This window comes from Choloepus didactylus, chromosome 22 (assembly GCF_015220235.1).
Source record: "Choloepus didactylus isolate mChoDid1 chromosome 22, mChoDid1.pri, whole genome shotgun sequence".
NCBI lineage: Eukaryota > Metazoa > Chordata > Mammalia > Pilosa > Megalonychidae > Choloepus > Choloepus didactylus.
In genome coordinates, this window is record NC_051328.1 from 24,113,537 (window position 1) to 24,137,175 (window position 23,639).

Consider the following 23,639-nt stretch of genomic DNA (forward strand, 5'->3'; position numbering starts at 1 on the left):
AGGCATTCGGGAGGAGGCTCTTAGGCACAACCATAGGGAGGCCTAGCCTCTCCTTTGCAGCAACCGTCTTCCCAAGGGTAAAACCTGTGCTAGAGGGCCCAACCCATCAAACCACCAGTCCCCTATGTCTGTGGTCATGTTAGCAACCATGGAGGTGGGGTAGGCGTATACCCCTGCATTCTCCACAGGCTCCTCAAGGGGGCACTACATCTTTTTTTTTTTCCTTGTTTTTTTTTCTTTTTTTTTTTTTAACTTTCCCTTCTTTTTTAAATCAACTGTATGAAAAAAAAGTTAAAAAGAAAACAAACATACAATAAAAGAACATTTCAAAGAGACCATAACAAGGGAGTAAGAAAAAGACAACTAACCTAAGATAACTGCTTAACTTCCAACATGTTCCTACTTTACCCCAAGAAAGTTACCTAATATAGCAACATTTCTGTGAACTTGCTCCTACTATATCCATCAGAAATTAACACACCATAGTCATTCCTGGGCATCCCCAGAACGTTAAATAGCTTATCTGTTCTTCTTGGATTATTGTTCCCCCTTCCTTAATTGCTCTCTATTGCTAGTTCCCCTACATTCTACATTATAAGCCATTTGTTTTACATTTTTCAAAGTTCACATTAGTGGTAGCATATAATATTTCTCTTTTTGTGCCTGGCTTATTTCGCTTAGCATTATGTCCTCAAGGTTCATCCATGTTGTCATATGTTTCACGAGATCGTTCCTTCTTACTGCCGCGTAGTATTCCATCGTGTGTATATACCACATTTTATTTATCCACTCATCTGTGGAAGGACATTTGGGTTGTTTCCATCTCTTGGCAATTGTGAATAATGCTGCTATGAACATTGGCGTGCAGATATCTGTTCGTGTCACTGCTTTCCGATCTTCCGGGTATATACCGAGAAGTGCAATCGCTGGATCGAATGGTAACTCTATATCTAGTTTTCTAAGGAACTGTCAGACTGACTTCCAGAGTGGCTGAACCATTATAGAGTCCCACCAACAGTGAATAAGAGTTCCAATTTCTCCACATCCCCTCCAGCATTTGTAGTTTCCTGTTTGTTTAATGGCAGCCATTCTAACCGGTGTTAGATGGTATCTCATTGTGGTCTTAATTTGCATCTCTCTAATAGCTAGTGAAGCTGAACATTTTTTCGTGTGTTTCTTGGCCATTTGTATTTCCTCTTCAGAGAACTGTCTTTTCATATCTTTTGCCCATTTTATAATTGGGCTGACTGTACTATTGTCATTGAGTTGTAGGATTTCTTTATATATGCAAGATATCAGTCTTTTGTCAGATACATGGTTTCCAAAAATTTTTTCCCATTGAGTTGGCTGCCTCTTTACCTTTTTGAGAAATTCCTTTGAGTTGCAGAAACTTCTAAGCTTGAGGAGTTCCCATTTATCTATTTTCTCTTTTGTTGCTTGTGCTTTGGGTGTAAAGTCTAGGAAGTGGCCGCCTAATACAAGGTCTTGAAGATGTTTTCCTACATTATCTTCTAGGAGTTTTATGGTACTTTCTTTTATATTGAGATCTTTGGTGCATTTTGAGTTAATTTTTGTGTAGGGGCTGAGGTAGGGGTCCTCTTTCATTCTTTTGGATATGGATATCCAACTCTCCCAGCCCCATTTGTTGAAAAGACCATTACGACTCAGTTCAGTGCCTTTGTATCGTCGATTTCTCAGGGTTTTCTAGATATAAGATCATATCATCTGCAAACAATGACAGTTTTACTTCTTCTTTTCCAATTTGGATGCCTTTTATTTCTTTGTCTTGCCGGATTGCCCTGGCTAGCACTTCCAGCACAATGTTGAATAACAGTGGTGACAGCGGGCATCCTTGTCTTGTTCCTGATCTTAGAGGGAAGGCTTTCAGTCTCTCACCATTGAGTACTATGCAGGCTGTGGGTTTTTCATATATGCTCTTTATCATGTTGAGGAAGTTTCCTTCAATTCCTACCTTTTGAAGTGTTTTTATCAAAAAGGGATGTTGGATTTTGTCAAATGCTTTTTCAGCATCTATTTAGATGATCAATTGATTTTTCCCTTTTGACTTGTTAATGTGTTGTAATACATTGATTTTTTTATGTTGAACCATCCTTGCATGCCTGGAATAAACCCCACTTGGTCATGGTGTATGATTTTTTTAATGTGTCTTTGGATTCTATTTGCAAGTATTTTGTTGAGGATTTTTGCATCTATATTCATTACGGAGATTGGCCGGTAGTTTTCCTTTTTTGTAGCATCTTTGCCTGGTTTTGGTATTAGATTGATGTTAGCTTCATAAAATGAGTTAGGTAGTGTTCCCTTTTCTTCAATGTTTTGAAAGAGTTTGAGTAAGATTGGTGTCAGTTCTTTCTGGAAAGTTTGGTAGAATTCCCCTGTGAAGCCATCTGGCCCTGGGCATTTATTTGTGGGAAGATTTTTGATGACTGATTGGATCTCTTTGCTTGTGATGGGTTGATTGAGGTCTTCTATTTCTTCTCTGGTCAGTCTAGGTTTTTCATATGTTTCCAGGAAATTGTCCATTTCCTCTACATTATCCAGTTTGTTGCCATACAGTTGTTCATAGTATCCTCTTATAATTTTTTTAATTTCTTCAGGATCTGCAGTTATGTCACGTTTTTCATTCATTATTTTGTTTATATGGGTCTTCTCTGTTTTTGATTTTGTCAGTCTAGCTAGGGGCTTGTCAATCTTGTTGATCTTCTCAAAGAACCAACTTTTGGTGATATTTATCCTCTCTATTTTTTTTTGTTCTCTATGTCATTTATTTCTGCTTTAATCCTTGTTATTTCTTTTCTTGTACTTGGTTTAGGATTGGTTTGCTGTTCATTTTCTAGCTTCTTCAGTTGATCCATTAGTTCTTTGATTTTGGCTATTTCTTCCTTTTTTTTTTTTTTTTTTTTTTTTTTTTTTTTTTTTAATTTAAAGGCTATTTTAATGCCATTTCATCACCTCATTGATACAAACACCTCTAAGAGCTTATCATCACTCTAAACAACTCAATGAAGGTCAACACACATTTACAAAGAGGATTCTTTGGACTGGTGTCCATGTTAGGCACCAGGGACACAGTTTTGTTCCCAATCACTGTTTAGCAATCTTAAAAATCCCTTTCTGATTGTCCTCACTTCTTTTACATTCTTTTACTCTTATTAGAATATTCTTTTTATGCTTCTCCAACTGTGTGTGGTTAAGGGCAATTGAAAACTTCCAATGTGTGGCTTCACCATACATGCATGATATGTAGGACCATTTGGTTTGACAATACCGAAACTGGTCTCCACACTGTTCAACAACAGGGGTCCACTGTTCATGCACCTCATTGTTGTAACAGCGTCATACTGCTATCAAAGTTTCTAAACACTTTCAGTTTCAGAAGTTATCTCACAGTGGATTAAGAAAAAGCTTGTGGACTGGCACCACTTCAGGGATCACACTTTAAATAGCACTGTTTTATATTCATCTTAATTTCTTTCCAGTTCTTTCCTTTCTCTCCAGAGTACTGGCTCACATCCCTAGTTTCAATTCTTCTCTTTAGTTATCTTTGAGTCTCGCATAAACAATTTCAGCCACCTTAAATTCTTTCAACTTCTTGACAGCCTGGCATTGTTCTTCACCTTTCCTCTGTCCTCAAGTGACTAATCATGGGTCAAGCCATCAATTGCACGGTCATTCTTCCTTTCATTCAGAGGGGGTAAGTGTTGACTGGACTGCAAGGAGAGTTCCTGGAATTCATGAGCAACAGCTTCACTTTGAGGACTTGGAGCAAGATGGGCTAAAGATCCCAATTCATCCTCGGTGTCTATTGCCCCTGAATGATCCATTGTGCTCCACAGGGTATACAAGACACCTCCTCTTAAAAGTGGCCTGTTAAAGAGACTCAGTAAAAATATTTAATTATTTTCCTGTCTTACATTCTCCTTCTTAGCACCTTTATTGTGAACCTGTGCCTCTCCATGTGCCAACATCACCCAGCCCACCTGCTGGGGGAGTGAGAGAAGTCTTCCTTTTTAATATATGCGTTTAGTGCTATAAATTTCCCCCTTAGCACTGCTTTTGCTGCATCCCATAGGTTTTGGTATGTTGTGTTCTCATTTTCATTCGTCTCTATGTATTTAGCAATTTCTCTTGCTATTTCTTCTTTAACCCACTGATTGTTTAGGAGTGTGTTGTTTAACCTCCAGGTATTTGTGAATTTTCTAAGTCTCTGATGGTTATTGACTTCTAATTGTATTCCATTGTGGTCAGAGAATGTGCTTTGAATAATTTCAATCTTTTTAAATTTATTGAGGCTTGTTTTATGTCCCAGCATATGATCTATTCTGGAGAAAGTTCCATGAGCACTAGAAAAGTATGTGTATCCTGGTGATTTGGGATGTAATGTCCTGTATATGTGTGTTAAATCTAATTCATTTATCAGATTGTTTAGGTTTTCAATTTCCTTATTGGTCTTCTGTCTGGTTGATCTATCTATAGGAGAGAGTGATGTGTTGAAGTCTCCCACAATTATTGTGGAAGCATTAATTGCTTCCTTTAGTTTTGCCAGTGTTTCTCTCATGTATTTTGTGGCACCTTGGTTGGGTGCATAGACATTTACGATTGTTATTTCTTCTTGCTGAATTGCCCCTTTTATTAGTACGTAGTGGCCTTCTATGTCTCTCAAAACATCCCTGCATTTGAAGTCTATTTTATCTGAGATTAATATTGCTACACCTGCTTTCTTTTGGCTGTAGCTTGCATGAAATATTTTTTTCCATCCTTTCACTTTCAGTTTCTTTGTGTCCCTGTGTCTAAGATGAGTCTCTTGTATGCAACATATTGATGGTTCATTTTTTTTGATCCATTCTGCGAATCTATATCTTTTAATTGGGGAGTTTAATCCATTTACATTCAACGTTATAACCGTGAAGGCATTTCTTGAATCAGCCATCTTATCCTTTGGTTTATGTTTGTCATATTTTTCCCCTCTGTCTATTAATATCCTTTATTGTACCCATACCGAATCTCTTTAGTACTGGACCTTTCTCCAAGTCTCTCTGTCCTTTCTTTGTTTCTCTGTCTGTAGGGCTCCCTTGATTATCTCCAGTAGGGCAGGTCTCTTGTTAGCAAATTCTCTCAGCATTTGTTTGTCTGTGAAAAATTTAAGCTCTCCCTCAAATTTGAAGGAGAGCTTTGCTGGATAAAGTATTCTTGGCTGGAAATTTTTCTCACTCAGAATTTTAAATATATCGTGCCACTGCCTTCTTGCCTCCATGGTGGCTGCTGAGTAGTCACTACTTAGTCTTATGCTGTTTCCTTTGTATGTGGTCAATTGCTTTTCTCTTGCTGCTTTCAGAACTTGTTCCTTCTCTTCTGTGTTTGATAGTGTGATCAGTATATGTCTCGGAGTGGGTTTATTTGGATTTATTCTATTTGGAGTTTGCTGAGCATTTATGATTTGTGTATTTATGTTGTTTAGAAGATTTGGGAAGTTTTCCCCAACAATTTCTTTGAATACTCTTCCTAGACCTTTACCCTTTTCTTCCCCTTCTGGGACACCAATGAGTCTTATATTTGGACGTTTCATATTATCTATCATATCCCTGAGGTCCATTTCGATTTTTTCAATTTTTTTCCCCATTCTTTCTTTTATGCTTTCATTTTCCATTCTGTCATCTTCGAGGTCACTGATTCGTTGTTCAACTTCCTCTAGTCTTGTACTATGAGTGTCCAGAATCTTTTTAATTTGGTCAACAGTTTCTTTAATTTCCATAAGATCATTCATTTTTTATTTAGTCTTGCAATGTCTTCTTTATGCTCTTCTAGGGTCTTCTTGATTTCCTTTATCTCCCGTACTATGGTCTCATTGTTCATCTTTAGTTCTTTGAGTAGCTGCTCTAGGTGCTGTGTCTCTTCTGGTCTTTTGATTTGGGTGCTTGGGCTTGGGTTATCCATATCGTCTGGTTTTTTCATATGCTTTATAATTTTCTCTTGTTTTTGGCCTCGTGGCATTTGCTGAACTTGATAGGGTTCTTTTAGGATTTGTAGACCAATTGAAGTCCTTATCTCTAATTTATCAGATCTACAGCTTCGTGGAGTACACTTTCTCTAACTAACCAGCAGGTGGCGTTCACAAGCCACCTGTTCTCCACAGGCCAGTTCTCCCCTGCTTAGCCTTTTTGGTGAGTGGGGGAGTGAGTCTTGTGGGGTCCAATTGGTATACCAAGCTTGCGTGTGTAGTTGGTGTTGCCTGCCCTGTATATGGGGCGTGTTTCTGGGCAGTCAGGGAGGGGGGGGTGGCTCTAACAATCAAATCTCCCTGGTGATCCTAGAGTTTTAAATCTGCTGCAATAGTCTAATCCTTCAGTTCAGTCCTGCCACAGTTTGTCTCTGCCACTGACCCACAAGTCCTTGGTATTGGCGTATGGCTCCTGAGACTTGCAAGTGGGCCCCTCTTCCAGGCTGTGCACCCTGGGTCCTCTGTTGAGGGATGACTGTGCTATGTCACAGGTGAGTGCCGTCCCCCCAGGGCAGTTCTGGGCTGCTGGGCTGTGTAGGGAGGCTCCCAGTCTGCTGAAATGATGGCTAAATGGGGCTTTGTTAATTCACACTGCTCTACCTTCCCAACTCTGGGACAGTCAGCTGAGGTTGCAGGGAAGGCTAATGTCCACGCCCAGTTTTGTGGTGTGTGCCTGTTATTTGAAGCACTTCCGTCACACTGGGTTGTCTGGGGCAGTTCTGGGCTATGGGGCTGGCGATGGGCAGGAGTGTTTCCTGTCCACCAGGATGATGGCTGTGAGCGGACACCCCCCTTTTCTTGGGAAGTTGTGGTGTTTAGTGAATTTTCTCAGCCACTGGATTATTGCCTTTTGTCTCAGAGCTCTCCTAGTTCTGCTCTTGACTTGACCTGCCCAAATAGCAAGTCTTTGAAGCTTTCTTTATTGGGCTTCTTAGAGTAATTGTTTTAGAAAAAGAAAAAAGGATTAAAAAAAAAAAAAAAAAAAAAAACGGGCCCTCCTCAGAGATCTAATGGGTTATTGAAATGCTAAGAGACAAAGCAACCAGGGCCATTAAGGAAAGGTCCACAGGGCAGAGAGATCAGCTTTTCTTCCGGATTTGCATATGCGCCTCAGGGCCCTTCCCCTTTCTAGGTTCACCAGAACTCCAAAAATCCTCCGCTTTTATTTTGGAGTTTTTCGTGTTGTTTTTTTTCTATGCCTGTCTCCTCTCTGCTGTGCTGGCTGCTCTCAGATTCTCTGGTGTCTGGTCTCAGTCTATCTATGGTTGGAGTTTGAATCAGTAGAATGAGTTTCCGATAAGGGCTGTCACTGCAGTTCTCCCTTCTCCTTCCTGGAGCTGTCAGCCCCTCCTCCCCCTGGACTGAGCCTGGCAGGGAGGGGTGCGGGTCCCCTGGCCGCAAAAACTTACAGATTTCACTGATCTCAGCAGTTCCACGTTTTCATGAGTGTTGTATGAAGTATGCCCAAAGTCAGATTTCTCTGTGGTGTCCAGTCCACGCAGTTCTTGACTTTCTACCTACTTTCCTGGAGGAGTAACTAAAACATACAGCTCACCAGTCTGCCATGTTGCCCCGCCTCTGATCTGTCTTTTAATTGGAGAAGTTTATGCATGGATAACTTTGTCAAGGTTGGATGTTGCATTGGTTATCTTGCAAACTTATTTCTCCCTTTGCTCTTTTCTTAAGTAATTGAGAGGCTCTAGCTTTTGTTCCTTTGGCATCAGGCCACCTTTGTGGCAGTGACCTTCAGGCTTGCTAAGAGCTGTGATTTTGCCTGGGGCCCTCCTTATGAAATTACATAACACTCGAACCTTGGAACCAGCCCCAAATCCACTAATTCTTTCCTTTGACGGACTCTTGGCAATATATATTCTCTTTCAGCCAAAGTGTGGCTTTATACAAGATCTGTTTGTTACTGAAATTAATTTGGCCATTTGCCTTTTAAGCTTGGAATTAAATGGCATTATGACAGACTCATTCCTAAATAAAGTATATACTCTCAACTGGAAGAGTTTCTACTGAAATAACTTTTTGTGCTGTTGCTGAAGGTCAACAGGTAATAATAACAGTAGTTGAGTCCTTTTTTATGGGACCTTTATTATATGGCAGGCACTGCTGCTAAGCAGTTTGTATACATCAACCCACTCAGTCCTCACAACCACCCATAGAGGTAGAAGATTTCTGAATTCTTCCAAAGAAGAAACTAAAGGCCCAGGACCTCAGTACCTAGACCATCAACATATAGCTGGTAAGTGACCAAACAAGCATTTGAACATTGTACTCTTAATTACTGTGATATACTTACTATACATCCAGTATGAGGGAGAAGAAAATAAAAAGACCACTCTTCCTCTGAAACATGGGGTTTGAGTTAGCATAGAATCAGAGAGCCTTAGTCACAAAATTGTAAAATGAAATTATGGAACTGAGACCTAATCCAACCTCCTCATTTAAAGTAGCAATGATCCCTTTCTCCATTGGAGAAATAGTAAGATAACAGTATGAGCAGAGGAGAATAGATATTGATAGGTGACAGGAATGAAATATTATTAAGAATTAGTTTGTTGAAAGAATTATCTAAGCTGTCTCACTGTCTTTAAGAAACTGTGGAAACAGACATGTACTCTTTATTTCAGGTTTCATTATCCACAGTATATTTTTACTGACTACTTGAGATCTCCTAGATGATAATTTTCATTCTGCAAGGAACCAGTAATCATCAGAGAGATTATCTGAAAAGATTACAGCATGAGAAGCACTGAATTTCAATCAGTCAATTGCATGTTGAGTACCTTCTGTGCAAGGCAATAGGTTTGGAATAGTGGGGAAAAATAATAAGTCAATGGGTGATCCTTGTCCTCCCACAGTTTACAGTCTGCTTGGGTAAAAAAGCCAGGCATAGGAAAAAAATCAAAGGAAAAATCCCCACCAGTTGGTTAGTAGTTAGAGATCTTGTTAGGTGGGAATGAGGTTGAAGGGGGCAGGTGTTTAGAAGGCATCACTGGGAGATAGTGGATGAGTTTGTTAGATCTGATAGTAATGAAAGAGAATGTTGAAAAGTTAATTTGAATTCTGATGGTGGAGGGCCTTATAAATACACTTTGAGACTTTGGGATTTTTTATGGAGAAATTAAAAAGGTTAATTAAGGAAAATTCTTCATGTAATCATACAAATACCAATGTTTATTACCTTCTCTATTCAAAAGGTTAAATATTTTGTCACATGACTTGTCATCTTATGTAAGTGCCCTCACTCACTTCTAGTTTGAAGATCTGTGACTTCCTCCAACTCTGTTATCAAAAGGTCTTGATAGTCTTGGAAAGAATTTCCAGCACTTCCTTTTTGCTAATAAAGGTGTCTTCAAGTACCCAACCCCTGAGTGATTACATATGCAAAAGTGTTTAAAAATAGTGCTCATACTCTAAGGAATCACCCTAAGGATCAGCTAAGTGCTCTCTAATAAGCAGAAATTTCACATAACTCAGGCCTTTGGAGGCTCACGCCTCAGCTGGAGTAAAGCCAGAAATGTCTGTGACTGCAGGTGCACTTGGGCACATCGGGACCTGCCAAAACAGCAAGCTGGCCTCATTGCAGTTGATTCAGGAGACTGCTGGAGTGTTGAGCTTTTGCTGATGTTTGCACCTTGGGAAATCCTGTCCCACTAATTGCAAAGAAGAATCTGTTGAAATGATTTTTTTGGTAGGATACTTTTCTCATTTTGAACTCTGGGTTCTGGGTATTTCCCAACTCCTATCTTTATCGTTTTCGTTCCTGGTATAAGAGGCCCTTGAGAAGTTTCTGCCCACGTATGAATGTGCATTCATAGAGTGGTGCATGGACATGGCTTACGAGCTTCAAGTGTACTACACAAGCAAGCAGGTATACAACCCCTTTTACATGAATTGGTGCACTCTCCTCTCTCTGCCCCCAAAATGGAAACATGGAATTTCACTTTTAATGCTGAAGGAAAGTTTGAGGGCACCTTGGCCTCATGTTTTTGCTAAGAGCTCTGTTTTTCTGCAGTATGATTTCTGGACCTTTTTTTTTTTTTAATAATCTTTACTGTGGTAACATATACAACAGTTTCCCATTTTAGCCACTTTCATGTGTACAATTCAGTGAAATTAATTACATTCACATTATTGTGCTACTATCCCACCACCCATTACCAAAACTTTCTCATCAACTCAAACAAACTGTACCTATTGGTTTTTATTCCCCAATTAGGAGGTTGGAGGACCTGAAGGAGTTGTGGGCTCTGATTCTTCACCATGAACCGTGGGCCAGAGCCTTTGGCTTTTTGGGCCTCATTTTAGCAACTAAATTCCGCATACCTAGAATTTACCCTTGCCCCAACAAAAGGTCATGGCTCCCAGATTTACAAAGACGTGTTTCACACTCATATCTTGTAACCTCCATAGACCCTATATTGTCTCTGTTCGCATTGGAATTAAGGCGTCTTCCTAAGTAACATCATTCTGCAAATATATTTGAGGGTTACCTATTGTGGCTGCAGGGCTGAAGAGGACGCGGCCCCCTCTCATATTATACAAGCAAGTAACAGGAAATTAGAAAGCAGAGTGGCAAGTATTTGGATTCATGTCTCTGGACCTTTGCTTTATACAGTTCCCTCTGCTTGAGCTGTTCACCCTCCACTGTTGACTCTGAAGCCGACCCCTATTGCCAAACCAAATGTTCCTTCCACTCTGCTCTCGTTCTACATCACTAAGAACATAGAATGTTACCTAGTTGGTTGGTTGTCTTTTCCTCCCCCACTAGACCGTGAGCTCTTAGCTGTGGTACGTTTTATTCAGCTCATCTCCAGGGCCTCAAGAGAAGCCAAACACTCGGCTGAGCGCTCAGCAAATACGGAAGGAACCAGTAGATGCAAGCGTGAACGTGCAACTCAGATCTTGCAGGCTTGCAAAGTGCTTTTCGAAATTGCTCCAGGCAGCTCACGTGAATTGCAGGGTAGAGGTTAGAGGTGTGAGGGGGCAGTGCGGAATGAACGTTAGGACAACATGAGAGACAGCCCCGCGGCGCTCCGGCTGTCCTGGTCTAGATCCGGTGAGGGACCTGACTCCCAGCAACTTCTTACCTTCCCGGAAGCGGCTCCGCTGCCTCTCCCCACCCCTCCGGGAGGTAGGCGTGGCGCCTCATGAATAATGAATCGCCGCGGGGGGAGGTGCCGGGCCCACTCCCTCGGGCGGGAAGGGGGAAGCGCCGAGGTTGCCTGACTGGAATGAGGGTAGCTGCAGCGACGGGAGCGGGGCCGGCCATGGCGGTGTGGACGCGGGCCACCAAAGCGGGGCTGGTGGAGCTGCTGCTGAGGGAGCGTTGGGTGCGGGTGGTGGCCGAGCTGAGCGGCGAGAGCCTGAGCTTGACGGGCGACGCTGCGGCGGCCGAACCCGAGCCCGTCCTGGGGCCGGCGGCGGCCGCCTTCAACGGCCTCCCGAACGGCGGCGGCGCCGGCGACTCGCTGCCGGGGAGTCCGAGCCGCGGCCTGGGGCCCCCGAGCCCGCCCGCACTACCGCGGGGCCCCGCGGGCGAGGCGGGCGCGTCACCGCCCGTGCGCCGGGTGCGGGTCGTGAAGCAGGAGGCCGGCGGCCTGGGCATCAGCATCAAGGGCGGCCGCGAGAACCGGATGCCGATCCTCATCTCCAAGATCTTCCCGGGGCTGGCCGCCGACCAGAGCCGAGCGCTGCGGCTGGGAGACGCCATCCTGTCGGTGAACGGCACCGACCTGCGCCAGGCCACCCACGACCAGGCGGTGCAGGCGCTGAAGCGCGCGGGCAAGGAGGTGCTGCTGGAGGGTGAGCGGGGCCGGCGGGCCGGGCGGGCCGGGCGGCTCTCGGGCTCACCGCGCTCACTTTGTTTCTGTCACCCTGCCCCTTTGCGCAGCGGGCCCGTTCCCTCCCCCTCCGGAATGCTTCCCGTCCCCTCTCCTTGTGTCGCGTCCCTTCCCGGACCGTTTTCTGGGGGCTTCCAGTGTGGAAAAACTGATGCTCCTTGCAGCAAAATTGGGCAGCAGCCGAAGCGTGGCTCGCATTCCCCGAGGGAGACTGTGTGGAGTTCAGTCCAAAGCAGCCGCGTACGAAGTCCCTCCCCCACCCCCTCCGGCCCGATTAGCTGACACTAAGAGCTAGAGGGAGACCGGACGGCTCGAGTTCTCTTAGGTCTCCGTTTGCCTGCTGAGAAGCGCCGGGTTGGCGCTTTCTTCACTCACCTCTCGCTGCCTGAGGCGGGCGGATCTGTTAAAAAAAAAAAAAAAGGAAAAAAAAAAAATCCATCCACACTGATGCCAGCAGTATGCGTGGGCAAACCACCAAAACGCTGGTTAATTTATGGGAATTTAACCGATCGTTGGCTCTCAACAATAACCAAAGGAGATCATAACACTTCATTGAGGCCAGAGAGCTGAAACAGCAAGTTTGTGTGGTTAATGAGCCTCGTTTAACAGTGGAGGCTCACGTGTTTGAACATTTACTGCCAACTAGAGTATTCCCCATTTTGCAAGAGACCGGTGCCAGCTTCTTACCTTTCCATCACCGGCGTGCTGCTTCAAGACTGTTAAGTTTTTTCCTTTATAAGAAACTTGAAATGGTAAATCACAACCTATATTTGAATAGCCGGGATTATTCTTTACCTTAGATATATATGTGATCCGTAACCCGGATCTTTTATGACGAATTTATGAAATAAGGCAGTATTAATTCTTATCTCCTCTAAGGACTCATGCATAGTGGAGCTTATAGAGAATTGTAAATGTGATCTGAAAAGCCAAGTACTTGCTTCAGAAATTTTTGTGCGATAGGCTTGCTTTCTTTGGTGATTCAATTATTTAAGAAGCATTTATTAGCTGCCTATATAGAAGAGAGTGTAAAAAAGACGATGCTGACTCTGCTTGGTCTCTAGTTAGGGAAATGGTAGAAAAAATGCAAAACTCTTGATTATGTAGTGCAAACTATAAGTGCCAAGGGAATGCAAAGTTGGGAAGTAGTTTAGTGGAAATGGGGGTTAGTTAGGGAGGACTTTTTCAAGGAGCTGAATCTTGAGCCAGGTCTCAAAGGAAGTGATGGACTTAGGCAAAGATGAGTCAGGAAGGTATTCCTGACAGAGCAACAACTGGAGGGAAGGGATGGGCGTGGGGGAACCAACCATCAGACTGAGTGGTTAGAAGTCTGGCTTTGGAAAATGATTTTCACTCTTTTCCAACTCTGCTTGGGAATATTTAGAAAAGTATTAGTTTACAAGTCAGTGATTTAATTGGCTCCAATTATGAAATTAAAGTGTAGAACTTTATAATATCCTATTTATAAATTCTATTTATATCCAACTTATAGGTGTGTTCAGAAATTAGAGTAAAAAAAAGGAGTTAAATTATAGGTTGTGGCTTTGTGTGTAAAAAAATTTTTTATCTTAAATGTATACCTTTATTGGTCTAGCTAAGCATTTGTTTATAAATTCCCAGAGCCAGAATACTGAATTTAGTACTATTTTTGTATTTCTCAGCGATGACTGGCAGACAGTAAATCCTTTACAAGGTACCTTAAAAAAAAAAAAAAACTTTTTTTAGATACAGTTTGAACCTAGTTTTCCTACCAGTAAAATGAAAACCATCTAGAAAATGCTATCCAGTAATTATTAGCCTAAAGTAGGCACAAATGCTTTTAGAAAAAGAATTTACAAATGGCAGCATAATAATATATTTATTGAATGCTTTTTTTTACCTAACACACAGGTTCTATTTTATTTTCCCATTAAAAGACAAGCAGTTTTTGTCTTTATAGGTATGAACAAATCAATATGGTGGGTTTATGACATTTCATTTTTAAGCCAAGGTGTATAAAAAATAAAATTTCTCAAAATATGCAAAATCACTGAAAACAGTGATTTAATTGAAACAGTCAGACGATATGTAAAATCCAGAGCTGGTTTCCCTTCCTGGTAGGCAAATTTTAAAGGATAGATTTTATGCTTAGCCCTTAAGGTTTTCAAACTGTTTTGTTCTTCCAATTAGATGTCTCAAAACTTGAAAAACTACTTTAACATAGCATAGTGATGCTCTTTTGTGGTGTGGGCAGGGAATTTCAAGCATGTCCTTGCCACCCCCATGCCATGTCTCTGGTTGCCTGTGGTTAGGGAACTGAGCTAAAGGGTCCCTTTTTGTCTCAGTGATTTGTAGGGATTGTTCATTAATTAATCCATCAATCACTTATTGAACATCTCTCATATGCCAGAGATGCTTGACTCCTCCCCTCAGGAAGCTTAGAGTTGAGATAAGAAAGAGAGCTAAATAAATAAGTATAATAAAGGGCTAAAAGTGCTATTGTAACAGAGGTCTGGAGAGGACATGGAACAAAGGAGAAAGAGTTCTACATAGGTCCACAAAGGGAATCAGAGTTTGAGGATGTCCAGGAAAAGGTTGACTGAGAAGTTGAAGCTTGAATTGAGCCTTACTCTAAGAAGAGACAGTTGTATTAGTAAAGACACAGAAGTGCAAGACATTAAGTTTTCCTGCCTAGTAAGGACAGAGTATGAGCAAGGACTTTGTGGTCAGACAGACCTGAGTTTGTTTCTGGCTCTGCCATTTATGGTACACCTGGGATTACTAAACCTTGCTCAGCCTCAGTTCCCTCATCTGTATATTGAAGTGGTAATGATACCTCTCCCAAAGTGTTGTTGTTCTTTGACAACAATTTATGTACCTGGAACTTTTTAATGCCTGTGAAAACTGCAGTGAACAAAATTTTTAAAAGTCTGAATGACAAAGATAGACTGGGTCCTGAAAGTATGTTGTGAGTTAATAAAGATAACCAGAATAGCAAGTTGTTAAAATACAGAGCTCCATTTTACCTGAAAAGTAATGCAGGATAAGAATAAGAATGTAGGTGAATAGGTTAAGAATGTTTGTGTTTCTTGGATGCAAACAACTTTTCCCATTTTGTTTTCCTGCTTTTCTGCCACCTTTTGCATAGACCAACATTTTTATTCTTAAATTTTGCATTTAGTTTCTTATCCCTTTGATTTTTTCCCTCTTCCTTCACACTCAGAACCTTAAAACTTGCCAGTAAGTTTGTGCTTGTAGCTTTGACTAGTGACTCTTAGCACTGATATTAAGATATACATATTAGATAGCCTTCATAATAATACTGCACATTGTAAACATAAAGTGGTGGCTGTACTCATCTATCAGATATTGTGTGTTGAATTTACTATGTCCTTTGTGCTAGAAATAGGTGTATCCAGAAATCTAGAATTTATATTTTTAAGGCTATGAAATTAAATGAACATGAATTAAACTACACCTAGGTAAGTATTCCACAGGAGCATAGGGGAAACGATATAAAGTGTCCATCTTGGGGTTTGAAATTTGAGGAAAATCAATATTTTTGAAGCAGTTCTTACTGGAATATTGTGAAAAATTGATATTTCATTGCCTAAATATGATTCTACAAGTACAGTTAGTGAATCTCCTAAAAAAAAAAAAAAAAAAAAGGAAGAAAGAAAAGTTAATTAAAGCGTAAAGAGAAGGAGGTGGCCTGGCGTGAATTTAACTTCAGAATTGAAAGACTTTTTTGTATCCAGAATGGTTTGAGATTTTGAGTGACATGTATAATGTGGCTCTTTGGGGATATATAAAAAATGTGCATGTCAGGGAACAGGTAGCAATTACTACTATTAGGATGCAAAGCTGGTCTGGATTCCTATATTACCACCTTCTTCACTGTATGTTGGACAAGTTGAGAGTCTCTTAGAAAAAACATTTTACATTTTGTTTGAGACTTTGCATGTATATTGATAATCTGACTGTTAAAGAACAGTTAAATTGTCAGGGTGTTTGTGCTTCTGTGCTTGTTTCTTTTTGTTTAAATAGCCTCTTTGTTTGACTTGAATGATTAGATATGCTTATATGAGAAGCTATATCTTTGTAACCAGATTATTTTCTATAGAATCCCCTTCATGCTAAAATATGCCCCTCAAATTATTACCAAAATATAAAAGAAGTTGATTCTAATTAAAAATGTCTGTGAAAATTCTAAGAACATTTTTAGGGACCATAGCCAGTTTTTAATTTAGATCTCAAGGATAACCTTGACTGATGTGTTCCCTACTGTATAGTCTTTCTTGTATAAAGGTTACTCTACTTTGTGACCAAATATGTGCCTTTGTATATAAGGACTATACAGCCTGTGATTATGGAACAGAGTTCTGTTGTTCTGTGCCGACTGTTCAAGGATTCAATCAGTATCCTTGGTTGAATTGGCACACTATCCTAACTAACTGAACAATAAGTAATGCAATTGCTTATTGCTTACATTTTCTACTTAATAGTATAATAGTGCTTACATTTTTATCAGGATTTTTGTTTATGCATTTTTACTGTATTTTTCTCATTTGATCTTTTACACAGTCCCTTGAGTTGGGTGGGCTGTTCATCTCTCTTTTACAGATGATTAAACTGAGGTTCAACTGAGGTTAGGTGATTTACCCAAGGTCTCTTAGAATTTGTCGTGATTTTTTTTAGGGGAAAAATTTTTAATATTTCCTTTGGGTAAGAGGAAAAATCTTACCGGCCATTTCTTTTTTAAAATGTAAAGTCTCATCTTACAGATGAGGAATTAAAGACCAAAGAAGTTAAGTGACATGCTTGGGGTCACCTAATGGTGGAGTGGTGGAACTTGGACTAAAACCCCATCCAGTGCTTTCTCCCCTGTACCATGGTATCCACAACCAGTCACTCAGGTTTTTAAGCATCATGTTGCAGTGTGCATCAAAGAACTTCAAGATAAATTGGGGGAGAGAAAACTTCTACATAGGGAAAAATTGCTAAAATGTGTAGTACTAACTCTTAAAGATTTTTCTGAAATGAATGACCAATGAGGGATGGAAGAGTTGAGTGTAAATTCATGAGGAAAGGAGAATTTGGTATGAGTCTTCAAGGCCAGGTTGCTTCTATGTAGATGGAAGGCAGTCCAAGTTGAGGGGATAGCCTGAACAAAAGCCAAAATGAGCATGACATATGATAGGAAGTGAAGCAAATGGTTAATTGGAATGGATTTGTGGGATGAAAAGAAAGTTGGGTAGACAGATTAGAGGCAGATTAGGGAAGGGCTTGAAAGCCCTTTCTATAATCAACATTTATTAAGTACTTACAGCAAACAAGTTGTAGTAGGTACTTGGAAGTCAAGAGTTGAGAGTAAACCCTGCTCTTTAGGTTAGTTAGGAAACAGTTACAGCTGGTTGCTATAAGTGCTTTAATAGAGGTGAGAACATAGTGCCCTGCAAGGAGAGGTGGAATAGCAAAGGAGAGCATGTCAAAGGTAAGAAAGTGATAATTAACTGGTGTGTTGAGAGAAATAATTCAGCATGGGTAAAGTATAGACAGTATTGTACCAGGAGAGCAGGCTGGAAAGACATGGACATGGGCCAGATCATGAAGGGCTGTGTGTGCAGTGCCAAGCAGTGGTCTCTAAGTGGGGGTTATATTACTATTTTAATCTGCAAGAAAAAGAAATTGATATTTATTAATATTTAATATCTAGATGACACTGCTGCTCTCAGTCTGTGTAAGATGGTACTGTGACACATTTCAAATACAAAGGGATGTCCTGAGGGAAGAGTGGAAGCTTCACAAAGCAGAGGGGTTGATGATGGTGACCTTACTAATTATCATATCACAACTTATTTCAGTTTACTTGAGCCTGGTTGAGTGGATTCATGTTATATTATCTGCTTTTAACTAATCTTATCTTCACAAAGTGGACAGGTGGCTTAAGGATTTGCACAAAGAAACTATGACTTGAGGATAATTCTAACCGCAAACAATAAGAAAAAGGCAGAGCTGACTGTTTTGAGGTAGAGCTCTTTGTCACATTTCAAGGTAATCTGTCAAGAAGTCAGCCTAAAAGATTATTGAGACTATTTGCAATGTGAATTTAAACACATTATACTTAATAATGAACTCACCTTTAGAGTATATTGTGCTTTAAGTTATATAACGAGCTAATGATGACTTGATCAGGGTATAGTTGAGTGTATTTAATCTTTATGTCATTCTTTCTTAGTTTCCATATTTTGTTTATGTTTTATAAGATATTTACATTAATAATCATAGATTGCAGATGTATACTCAGACTTTTATTGTCAGGGGTATCAAAAAGTTGTAGAGACCACTGCTGTAGGCCTCGGGAACTGCCAGAGTTCCTTAAATGAAGGAGTCATGTTTTAGATTTTAGAATGTTCAGAGTGGCATATGGAGTGTAGGAGATCAAGCCCTGAGGAAAGGGCAAGCAGTTAGGAGGCTGTCATGATAGCATAAGGACAGACTGGATAGGACAATATGAAGCTGAAAAATACTAAGAATATAGAAACAACAGACCAAATGATCTGTTTGGGGGCTGAGAAAGATATGGAGGATAACTCCCAGAATTCTGGCTTGGGAAACTCTGTAGACTGAAACCAAACTGAACAGGGGAGGAACTAGTTTTTTGGGTGAAGATAAGGAGTTCAGTTTTGGACATGGTTGCCTGTGTGACATCCTGGCAGAAAAGGCCGTTGGCCAGTTGGAAGTACAGGTGAGTACAGGTGAAAAGAAATGTCAGAACTGAGGTGAAGATTTATGAGCTGTCAGAGTAGAGGTGATAATTGAAGCCATGGATGTGGCTGTAGTCAACAAAAGGGAGCACAGATTAAAAAAGAGGAGAAATAGATGGGACTCTCCAGAACCCCAACATTTAAGGTGAGGATAGAGGAAGAGGAATCTGGAAAGGTGGTCAGGGATGTGGGAAAGTCCTGAGAAAATGGTGCAGTAGAAGTCAGGAAAGCAAGAGTTTCAGGAAGGAGGAGGTGATCAGCATCTTCAGATACTACAGAAGTCAAGAAAATTGAGAAATAAAGAGTCCACCGGATTTGATAATTAGAGAACAAGATCATTGGAGTTCTCAGTAAGAGCAGTTTCAGCACAGTGGTGGAGCAAAAGGCAAGTGAGTAGACTGCACTATAAATAAGTTTCTTAGCAAAATAAAAGAGGCAGAAGTGGTAACTAGAGTTGAATGAAGGTTCCAAGGAAGGTTTTATTTTTATGGTTGTTTTTCATTTTGTTTTGTTTCAAATGGGAAAGAATTGGGGCATATTAATACAGGAAGGAGAAAAGGCCAACAAAAGGGGAGAGGTTGAAGAGACAAGAGAGAGGGAAAAAACTGTTGCAATCAGTTGTTGAGCCAGGAAGTGACATGATGAGAACAGAATTTTGTGTTGGCAGCAGTGGATGCTCTGCATGCAGTGCAAAGAGGAAAGACCAAAGGTAGGAAAAACCGCAGCTGTTGTAGTAAAAAGTAATCTAAACCTTCATTGGGGGTGGGGGTGGGTTGGCAGTAGAAATAGAGAGGAAGATTCAATTCAAGAAATACTTCAAAGCAGGCGATTTTGCAACATAGTACTATCCTCTAAGGATAGTTTTCTGTCTAGGCAGCCACTTTCTGACTGCCCCTGTACTCAAAGATATGATACTTGTGAAGAATTTCTATGGCATGAGCCTCTGTTACTAGCATAGGTGTTTGATCCCTCAGAAATATTGAGGTGGAAAACTGAGAGCGACCGTTTTAAAGGAAAAAATGACAGGATATGGTGACAGATGGGATATAGTGAATTAGCCCTGAGATTTCTCTCCACGGGCAGTGGAAGAATGGTTATCAGTGAACAAAAAAGAAATGGAATAATTGAGAGGGTGTTAAACCATTCATCATTCAGCTTTGTTATAAAGCACTTATGCAATGTAACTCTGTCTACTGGCCATGAGGAATAAGAAGAAAAATTTTAGTTTATAAACATTACTTAATATCTGATAATAGAGGATAAGTGCATATTCTTCCTTTAAAGGGTCTTTTTTGTGGGTTAGAGAAAGGAGCATTTGGCTTCCTCTGGAAAACAATTGGTGGATTCAGGTGAGTTTAATATTTTGTCTCCAGAGAAATATAATTGATTTAATTACTTTATTTAAGGGCTCTTGTGAGGAAGATGAGCCAATTCCTTCATAAAATTTGCATTAAGTTTTGGTGTAAAAACACAACTCATGAAACAATTTTGTATGTGAAAAAAATGCCAGTGACTGCAGCATCAGTAGATTTGCCTTTTTGGACAGAATAAAACGGTTAAAAAACTCAAGCTTGGTTTCATTTCTGTGTATCTCTGATACGGCTCCTAAGACATTGCTAGAATGCTTTCACATAAAACTAGTTAATCATATGTGAAGTATAGATTTTTAAAAATTATTTTGACTATAATGTAGCATATTTCTTTCTACTATCTTCTGACCCTCTTGTTCTAAAATTTGTAAAATACTTAGAAGGCTTTATGAAACAACCTTAATGGAACAGAGCGATGAAACTGTTAAGGCAGCATATATTTCAATTTAATTAATCTGTCTTGTACGTAAAATGTCATACCTCACATTTGGAAAATGAAAGCTTTTATTTTTCTTTGAAAGAGACTCAGAAAAAGTAGAGGCTTTAATTCTTTTTAGTAAAATGAATTGAGATCAAACTAGCAAAAATTTAAAGAAAAAGAAAAGGCAAGTGTTTTATTCGGTGTTCTTTTGGTTTCAAAGCACAGAAACCTTTTCATACTAGTTCACATAAAAGGGTGGGGGTATGGTAAAGGAACAGACTGGTCTCTGGAATCCAGGAAAAGCTGAGTAGCTAGGTCTCAGGAATGGAGGGAACCAAGGCAGTGCTGAGGGCCATGGCTCGCTCTCTTTCATTTCTTAGAGCTTCTGTTTCTCTCTGAGCATATCTTTTGCAAAAGCTATGTTCTAGTCCTTCTATGGTTTCATTTTTTCATTTAGCTCTTTAATCCTTCTAGAATTTATTTTGGAGTATGGTATGCACTGGAGATTTAATTTTATTTTTCCAAATAGTTAACTGATTGTCACAGCATTATTTGTCAAATAATCCTCTTACATGTTTAATCTAATACATTGGTGGTGGCACCTGGAGTGCCATGTGCGGAATGATTCCAAAGCCAAATCTGGGTTCAGCAGGAAAAGAGTGCCGTGATTAGTGATATGTGCGATGATTGTGTTGGGGTAGGGTATAGCCTCCCTATGTATGACCTGTCCTTTCCTCATTGATTTGAAATGCACCTCTTTTTTTCATATATTTAATTTTTTTTATATTCTGAAATCTGGTTCTGGATTTTCTATTAAATTCTATGAGTGTTTTGTAACATACCACACTGTATATTATAGTTTTAACATTTCACAGCTGGTAATTCAAGTGGACTATACGAGCCAAGAAAAATTTGAAAAATAACAATAGACCTTTGTTGCTTTTCAAATTTTTCTCAGCTGGAATAGTCCACTTTTCCAGATAAATATTGAAATGATTTTATGAGTTTAAAAAAAAACCCTTTGGGATTTTGATTCAAATTTTATTAAATCCATAAATTGCTTTGGAGAGAATTGATGACTTTGTAATATCTCTCAATTATTCCACCAAAAATATTCTTCCATCCATGTTCCCATCATGTGGCCAAAGGGTATGGAATGTTCTGATTAGCCAGGCCTAGATCAGGGGCTGGGGAGTAAATTAACTCCACTAAACCCCATGGACTGAAAGTGGGGAAGGGTTGGTTCCTCAAAGGATAATCAGGTGATGTTATCAGAAGAAAGGGGAGTGGATGCCAGGCAGACATAAACAATTGATGTCTGCTTCAGTGTTCTAAAGACATCAGAAGATGCTGATAAAGATTAACTGGAGATTAAATACCATATTAGTTAAGAGAGTAGAAACTTTGCAGGCAGCTGTAAAAAAAAAAAAGTCAGAAGAATAAATTTGCTTGGGTGCAGGTGAGCAAGTTGGAGCTTTTCAGAGACCTGGCATTCCAGGGAGATTTATCCCAGATATGCCAGGGTAGTTCAACATAAGAATACACCACATTATCAGAATGAAAGAAAAACCACAAATCTCAATTGACAAAGAAAAGGCATTTGACAAAATCCAGCACTACTTGTTGATAAAAACGTTTGGAAAACAAAGAAAAGAAGGAAACTTCCTTAACATGATAAAGAGCATCTATGAAAAACCCACAGCTAACATCATATTCAATGGTGAAAGACTGAAAGCTTTCCCACTATGATCAGAAACAAGACAAGGCTGACCACTGCCAACACTGTTATTCAGTATTGTACCGGAAGTTCTAGCTAGGGCAGTTAGGGAAGAAAAAGAAGTTATCGGCATCCAAATTGTAAAGGAAGAGGTGAAACTTTACCCATTTGCAGATGACCTGACCCTACAAATGGAAAAGCCTGAAAAATCTACAACAAAGCTACTGGAGCTAATAAATGAATTCAGCAAAGTGGCAGGGTGTAAGATTCACATGCAAAATCAGTAGTGTTTCTATTCACTAGTAATGAACAATCTGAAGTAGAAATCAAGAAAAAATTTCCATTTATAATAGCAACAAAAAGAATGAAATATTTAGGAATATATCTAACCAAGGATGTAAAGGATTTATACACTGAAAACTACAAGACATTGTTAAAAGAAATATAAGAAGACCTAAATTAATGGAAAGACATTCCATGTTCATGGATTAGAAGATTAAATATTGTTAAGATGTCAATTCTACCCAAAGTGATTTACAGATTCAACAAAATCCCAATCAGAATTCCAATAGCCTTCTTTACAGAGATGGAAAAGCCAGTCATCAAATTTATATGGAAAGATAATGGACCCCAAATAGCCAAAGCCATCTTGAAAAAGAAAAATGAAGTTGGAGGACTCACACTACCGATCTTAAAACTTACTACAAAGCTACAATCCTCAAAACAGGATGATTCTAGCACAAGGACAGATGTTATAGTCCAATGGAATCAAACTGAGTGTTAAGGAATCAACCCTCACATTTATGGCCAACTGATTTTTTACAAAGCTGTCAAGTTCACTAAATTGGGAAAGAATAGTCCCTTCTACAAAGGGTGCTGGGAAAACTGGATATCCATGTGCAGCAGAATGACAGTGGACCCCTATCTCACACCATATACAGAAATCAACTCAAAATGGATCAAAGACCTAAATATAAGAGCCAGAACTATAAAATTCCTAGAAGGAAACATAGGGAAATATCTTCAGGATCTTATGTTATACAATGGTTTCTGAGACTTTACACCCAAAGCACAAGCAATCAAAGAAAAAATAGATAAATTGGACCTCATCAAAATGAAAAACTTTCGTGCCTTAAAGGACTTTACCATGAGAGTAAAAAGGCAGTCTGTACTATAGGAGAAAGTATTTGGAAACCTCATCTCCGATAAGAATTTTATGTCCAGAATATATAAAGAAACTCTACTACTCAACAACAAAAAGAAAATCAATTGAAAAGTGGGGAAAAGACTTGAATAGTCAATGCTCCAAAGAAGATATACAGATGATCAAAAGGCACATGAAAAGATGCTAACCATTATTAGCCGTTAGGGAATTGCAAATCAAAACCACAATGAGATACCATTTCACACAATGAGATACCATTTCACACCCACTAGAATGGCTGCTATTAAAAAAATGGACAATTACAAGCGTTGGAGAGGATTTGGAAAAATAGGAACACTCATTCATCGCTGGT

The 23,639-nt window shown here is 39.8% G+C and overlaps 1 protein-coding gene across 1 annotated transcript in view; it reads left to right on the forward strand.

The window, feature by feature from the left end:
• Positions 1-11,182: 11,182 nt before the first annotated feature.
• SNTB2 (syntrophin beta 2) overlaps positions 11,183-23,639 on the forward strand; it is a 157,194-nt gene continuing 144,737 nt past the window's right edge. Inside the window, exon 1 of the mRNA XM_037816055.1 lies at positions 11,183-11,830. Within this exon, the coding sequence (XP_037671983.1) occupies positions 11,260-11,830 (571 nt within the window). The 5' untranslated portion in view covers positions 11,183-11,259. The remainder of the gene's footprint in view (positions 11,831-23,639) is intronic.